The 7,629-nt window shown below is 34.7% G+C and overlaps 1 protein-coding gene across 25 annotated transcripts in view; it reads right to left on the bottom strand.

Moving 5' to 3' along the window:
- Positions 1–6,700: 6,700 nt before the first annotated feature.
- LOC127086012 (uncharacterized) overlaps positions 6,701–7,629 on the bottom strand; it is a 57,360-nt gene continuing 56,431 nt past the window's right edge. For 10 of the 25 annotated variants that reach the window (XM_051026657.1, XM_051026659.1, XM_051026663.1 and 7 more), the window contains one exon: positions 6,701–7,547. In XM_051026657.1, coding sequence (XP_050882614.1) covers positions 6,969–7,547 — 579 coding nt within the window. In that variant the 3' untranslated portion in view covers positions 6,701–6,968. The remainder of the gene's footprint in view (positions 7,548–7,629) is intronic. The other 15 variants (XM_051026656.1, XM_051026664.1, XM_051026672.1 and 12 more) reach the window with 5 other exon arrangements.

Below are 7,629 nucleotides of genomic sequence, written 5' to 3'. Positions count from 1 at the left end.
ACCTGAGGACTGGATGGCTTTTCTTTCCGCTGTGTAGATATTTTTGGGATCATTGTCTAATGATCTAGATCAATAGTTTTATTTTAGGCACTTTTGTGTACATTTTGTGCCATGTTGTATTTATTTTGGGCATGTATTTGTATATGTACATTGTGCTGCTAGGCGCTTATGTATTTCAGTACCAGTTTTACACTATGTATAATATGTATTCTAGACATATATTATATATGGGTGTTACATCTTAAGCCATACAAATAACACTTTATATATGCTTACATATAAGCATACCATTAAATGATAGAGCATCTCACCTCACGTGAGTAGGATCTCTAAACCACCATAAAACACAACCACTATTGTAGGCAAGCCCTAACTACCAGACAACGTAGTATACCTACTAAGGCCTCTGAGTCCCTCTACCCTTGTAGGAGGAACATGCATTACCTCACCCATTTTAAAGATGCTACAATCAGGGTCGTCCCACCAAACCAATAAATGTTTATGGGGGTGTTCCAAAATGGACTAAAGGCGAGAACTTTAACAAGTCCCTTGACCAAAAACCAGCGCTTTTGTTGGCAGAAGTGGTCACCAGAGTAGACTGCTACATAAAGGGTAGGGAGAGAAACACAAAAAAGGAAGGCACACGATGTCAATGAGTATGTTCCAAATGCTGAGAGTTCACACAACCAGAGGAAGAGCAATTATACCTTGCCCATAAAGAAAAAGACTGCATTTAAGAGGGTATGCAAGGCGAAAAAATACTTCATGCGCCTGAATAACCGTCATGAGCAGATATGGCTCATGGTTCTCCGCCTACACAACATCCCTACAATGCTCGCTCCAAAGGAATATGTGATGGGTCTTGAACAGGGAAGATGGTGCAAGTTCTATAGAGTCAATGGACACCACACTGAAGATTACTACTAGCTCAAAAACGAAATTGAGAGACTAATACAAGGGGACACCTCAAGAAATATGTGAATGGTGACTCCTACCATGTGTTAGATAAATCTAACTCACGAGGTTAGGATGACGTTGGAATCCCCATGCTCAACAAAGCAAAAGAGGTGTCTTAGCAATAAGGTAGTAAAGTTTTACACTACATGCTAAACACCATAGCAGGAGGATTCTCCGGGGGCAGGGAAACTAGTTTTGCGTGTAGAAGGTATGCTCGCTAGATCCTGAGTGTAGAAGATCTCCCAAAAGTCGATACTGAAGGCGAACACCAAGCACCATAAACCACGATCGTCGTGTTTGAGAAAGATGTAGTTGGCCTCCACCCTCACAATGATGACCCCATGGTCATTACCATCGACTGTGAAGAATGGGAGATTAAAAGAGTTATCATAGACCAGGGGAGTTCCGCAGACATTATACTAGGATCCATTTGAAAGATTTTGTCTTGACCTAGAGGATCTGAAGCCTTTCAAAGGATCATTGGTTAGATTATCTGGATAACAGGTACATGTAAAGGGATATATCACCTTGATGATCACTTTTGGAAAGCAGGATCATGCCAAAGAGATAAAGGTTAGATATTTGGATATTTATTCCCCTTCTTCCTACAATATGATTACAGTTCGACCCGATTTTAACCGACTAGGCGCCGCCTTATCCAAGTTGTATTTATGCATGACGTACCTGCTCCCCAATGGGCAAGTGGGATTTATAAAAGGATATCATGAGGCAGCTAGGAAATGTTACTCATAAAGCCTTAAGTTTAAGAGGGTTCGCACTCCAGGCCAGAAGGCCAAGAGGATTGGCTTAGGAATAAAGTCGTTAGGAGAAACCTGCATGGGTGGGGAGGCTTACTCTCCAATCGCTAAGGAGATTGAAGATTGAAGGTTCATAGGGGAGATCCTTTGGAGACTTCAACATAGTTGTCATTCATTTATTTTCTTTATTACGATTTGGATAATTTGTTGTCATGTTTTATAGGCGAGTACTGCATCTCAACCGATTGTAACAAAACATTATTTCATGGAATTAATTGATAATGACAACTAATATCCTCTAATAAGTCAAGCATAAGTGATTAAGTAGATCAAGGTGAAAAACTAAGTATTAAGGTTTGATGGGTTTGATTATTCGATGATGGTAACCAAATAGAATACAAGCCCATACCTTATATCAAGTGAAATCAATCAAGTGCCTACACAGTAAAGCATCTGACAAAGTCTTGAAATCCAAGAAAGCCCTACCATGCTTAGTCTGAGTGAATATGTTGTAAAACATAATGGTGCTCTCGTAAAACTGCATGGCTAAATCACACACACGCACACACTAAAACATATTTTCAAAATTATTTTTCTCAAGAAAATATCTTCAAAAATGTCTTGAAGTTATTCCAAATGAGTTGGAAGATGTCAGAAAAGCTATATTCAAAGTTTTATCTTTGCCAATCGATTATCACATTAATTTAATCAATTGGCTCAGTTCAAAATCAATTGCTAAGCAATTATGATATCATCTTAAAAGTTTTGTCTTTGACAATCAATTAGCATATTAACTTAAAGGCTCAACCCATGTTAAAATCCTTCATTAGTTATCCCGTAGTAAAACCAAGGTTAGGTTAAAGCTTATCCCGATATTAAAAGATTTGATAAGGTTTGAGATTAACCTAATGTTAAAATATCGTGGGTTATTGGTTAACACGTGTAAAACTAATGTTTAAGGTTCATGAGCTCAACCCGTGATAAAATCTTACAAAGTTTGTTTAGAAGCTTGAAGACTAACCGCTCTAATACTCTTGTGGTAAGAAAACTAACCTCTTCGATCTACATCGTAGAAAGAGGACTAACCGTTTCAATATGTCATTTGGAAAAAAAAAGACTCAAAGTTCTCTATCTCAGTCTTATTGTTTGGTTGGAAGTCAACCGTTTTCCATGTATAAGGGGATTCATGAGTATTACTTACTACAAGCTCTCAAAGTTTATTAGATACTCTCAAAATCAATTTTTAGGGACGAGACTAATTTGTTTTTTGATTGAACCTATGAGTGCAACTTTCCGGTAGATTTATTTTGCATGATGTCAAAACTAGGATACTTTAGCGTTAATGTATATTGGACAATATCCTTTGATTCTCTGTGTGTATCTTAGCATTAAGAACCATAAAAGTATTTGAAAAAAAGTTTGAAAAAGGTTTCATGCATCCAAAATGCATTCAAAACTATTTTTGGAAAAAAATGAACTATAGGCCGACACATGCATATCATAGATCGACATATCCATTGTACATGTCGACTCATTTACTACATTATTAAAGCCTGTAGGCTCTAACAGATGTGCCACCTCTATAGGTCAGTATATAAGAAGTACATGACCTTTACAGATCTATGCATGACCTATACAGGTCGGCCTATGCATCGAATAGGTCGGACATGGCTTTCACAGGTCAACCTATTCAATGAAAATTTCCAAAACTTCTCATTTTTTTCAAATCTTTTGCATTCCTTTTGCCTCCAAACATTCGTGCATATAAATACTTCATACATGCATCATTTACTAAAAAAGGTTTCTAGTGAGTAAAACCTATACAAAACCGAGATTTCAAAGCATTCTCATCATCTTCAACCTCTTATCTATGCATACACATAATCAAACCACACATAATCATTTTTTGATTGGGTTCCATCTAGATTAGGATTGATATCGTCCAATTTAGGTTTGTTGTACTATAAATTGGGATGAGAACTTTGAGGGTTTCAAATCAGAAATCTAAGTTGCGGTTTTCGTTCAAGATCTCTTAGAGTTTGAAGGTTTTGGACAATATTACACAAGGCAGATCCGGTCGAGTGAAGTCTTTGAAGAACGGTAGATTCTTGCAAAGGAGTGGAGTGGGAAGGTGTATAGCATTGGTAAATCTTGGGTTTCAACAAGTGCGTGTTTGGGATTCTATCGAGTGAAATCTTTGAAGAACAATGAGTTTCTTGCAAAGAAGTAGCGTGAGATGGTGAATTGAAGCAACATTGTTGGTTACTTGATCAAGCTTTGATCAAGGGAAGAGAATGTGTTAGAATCAATATCAATCCTAGGGTTGTAGGGTTAGATTGCTACATCTCTCTTGTACACATACATTTTCAAAGTAAGATATATTACACTATCTCAATTCACATTCAAATTGAGGGCAGACATACTCATGGCGAGGTCGATTAGGAAACTGCCTAAACAAACCCTTATGTACGCTTTCTCTATCTCTCTTTTATTTTTGGTTTGTAAATTTTCGATTTCATAGATCGTTCGATCAAATTGTTTGGATAGTAATTTTTGATTGCATTTTGAAATTGGTGTTGTTGAGTTAATCACAAACCTTTAGGTTGTGATTGGATTTTGAAATCAACAATATCACGTAAAACTCCAAACAATATTGACTGTACACTAAGTGTTCGACAAATTGCTTCAAATGATTTTTTTTGGGTGAATTATAATTGTAAGTAAGCTTTCCTTATTACTTTGCATTCAACTAGTTGTGATTAGTTGTTGTTGGTCGATTTGTAAATAATTATCATATCATTGTCACTACTACGCATATCCAAGATTTTTGATAGCAGGTTCGGTTAGACTCTTTTTGATCCGGGATATTTTAAACTTGGTTCTGCGCCATAACATTTTTAAACCTATTTTTTGTCAAAGTTTTAACTCGAGATCTATTCACCCCCTATAGGTCTAAGTCTATCGTCTAACATAACCTGTATAACTCTTGGGGTTCCTCTCTTCCCGTAACTCTTTATTTTATGTTATTTATATTCTGCAATTTGTCTTTCCATTTCTTAATATTTAAAATCATTTTAACTTTAATTTTAATCCGTTTTTTTTCAAAAACCATGTTTTTCTGAACCACACAACTCACCCCCCCTCCCCCTCTTGTGTGTAAAGTCACATGTCAAACATTGTATTTAAAAATCTCATCCTAGAGAGTCACGAACTATGGTCATATCACACAACACCAAACTCCTCTACAAAAGAAACATCATTTAAGTTGGTGTATGATTCAAACACCACACTACTCGTAGAAATAGACACGCCCACCTGGCGATGTGAACATGTCAATGAAGAAGGTATGACACTCATGAAGTTACTTGTCCATATTCTCCGGCCAACATATTTTCTAATCCCTCTCCCTACCTCAAATTTGTTTCTAATATCTATGAGTAGTGCATTTTATTGTGTTCATTGAATTTTATGAATCAATTAAAGAGAACGATACATGTCTTAAATGCACCGTAAATCTACTCGACGAAGCGCGTAAAATGGACCACATCCAAGAATTCACAAAGAAACAAAGAGTTCCATGAAGATAAAATTTCCGAGTTGTACCACGGGAAATGAAGAATGGTGTCTTAGTGCTCATTCAAGTGGTAACACCTACTAGAATTGAAAAACTCTTTCCTAACGTGGAAGAGCCTTACATATTACATGAAAATCTAACATATGACACCTACAAACAAAAATAATTAAAAGGTGACTAGATTTTGGAATTTAGTTAATTTGATACATTACTATAATTAATGTTTATTTTAAAAGTTAATAAGGCATATATATAAACCCGTGATTTACATTTTATACATGTGGTTTAATACATCAATTAAGTGATAGAGTGTAGACCTTTTCCCTTAAAAAGGAATGAATTTTTAACTAGATGTCATATTTACTAAATTCACTTTATTGCTCTCGTGAAAAAAATTACATATTAATTATGTCGTATGGGGTATCATTGTATCCTACGAGATATTAGTCCCTAAAAATATTTATTGAATCTCAAGTGTTCTACAAGGAATATGACAAGAAATCCTGGACAAGTAAAATCTAGTTCAATTCTTTTACATCCATCAACCTCTTTTGATACCAGGTTTTCTAAAAATGTTGCTCAGTAGCATCTATTTAATTGTGATTATTTGTATTTTTATCATGTTTTGAATTTATATTTCACTCTAGATTTTACTAACTTAGTTGTTTTCTATCGAGTTAGTATTATTATATGTATCATGTATGTCAAAGGATGTAACTTATATATAATGTGCATGAAACAACAGCAACTTTTCTGTTAGTGATGCTTGGAGTATTATTGTTTTGTATAATTGTGCTAGAGGTTTAATTAATATAATTGAAGATTGATTTGTGTAAGGTAGGGTTTGACACACCTTTTTGTTAATACATACTTATAATCCAATATTCTATGGTTTACCTATTTCTTGTAACTTTTTTTGTGTTTCTTTTAAACGAGGTTAACGTGAGATTAACAAAGATTGCTCAAATAAATGATTATATCTCAATTAAGTTGGCTTCAATTTAACCCAATATAATATAATAGACTTAGTACTTCAATATATCTTTTATTATCTATATAGAAATTATAATTTTATTGTAATTTTTATGATGAAATAATAATATAAATCGGTTATTTACGATAATAATTTTTTAATATTTATTAATACTAACACAATTAATATAAAGATAATAACACACTAATCACACATGATAATATTAGAATAATTATACTCTAAGATTTTAAAATTTGTTATATCTTCTCATCTCAAATGTTTGAGAATTTGACCTCTCTCATTAACCTCTATTCCCCGATTCATTTTAAGAATAAACACATTGAATTAATTGAATTAACAAAACATAATTGCACATTTCTTAGAGGTTATACAAACAACTACTAAAGTTAGAAAAATTAAAGAGAGATCAACTCAATCTTTATCAAATTAAATTAAAGTTTATTTTAAAACACAAACAACTAGTTCATAGAAACAATAACTTATTTAGTACACAAACGAGATCTCACTTAATACATAGAAATAAGGTTTTACGTAGCACGGAGTTTAAAAACATATGAGAAACATGAAAAGTTTTCAAAATGACATAGATATTGATTAACAAAGACATGAACTAGTTTCGGGTATTTTTCAACCATCCATCAAGATAAACTTGTTTGGAGTCAGGGGTGGATTTTGTTTTCTCAGCTCAGATATCTTTCAACCATCCATCAAGATAAACCTGGTTAGAATCAGAGGTAGATTTTGTTGTCTCATCTCGAATGTCTTTCAACCATCCATCAAGATAAACTTGGTTGGAGTCAGAGGGGGATTTCGTTTTTTCAGCTCGAATATCTTTCAACCATCCATCAAGGTAAACTTGGTTGGAGTCAGAGGAGGATTTTGCTTTTTCAGCTCGGGTGTCTTTCAACCAACCATCAAGATAAACTTGTTTGGAATCAGAGGTGGATTTTGTTTTCTCTGCTCGGGTATCTTTCAACCACCCATCAAGGTATACTTGGTTGGAGTCAGGGGTAGCTTTTGTTCTCTCAGTTCGGGAATCTTTCAACCATCCATCAAGGTAAACTTGGTTGGAGTCAGACATGGTTTTTGTTTTCTTCGCCTGGGTATTTTTCAACCATCCATCAAGGTAAACTTGGTTGGAGTCAGGGGTAGATTTGTCTTTCTCAGCTCGGGTATCTTTCAACCATCCATCAAGGTAAACTTGGTTGGATTCAGAGGTGGATTTTGCTTTCTCTGCTCTTGTATCTTTCAACCATCCATCAAGGTAAACTTGGTTGGAGTTAGGAGTTGACTTTTCTTTCTCAACTCTGATATCTTTCAACCACCCATCAAGATAAACTTGGTTG

Source organism: Lathyrus oleraceus, chromosome 5 (genome assembly GCF_024323335.1).
Source record: "Lathyrus oleraceus cultivar Zhongwan6 chromosome 5, CAAS_Psat_ZW6_1.0, whole genome shotgun sequence".
NCBI lineage: Eukaryota > Viridiplantae > Streptophyta > Magnoliopsida > Fabales > Fabaceae > Lathyrus > Lathyrus oleraceus.
Note: the sequence above shows the minus strand (reverse complement) of the source record. Positions and strands in the feature narration are given on the sequence as shown.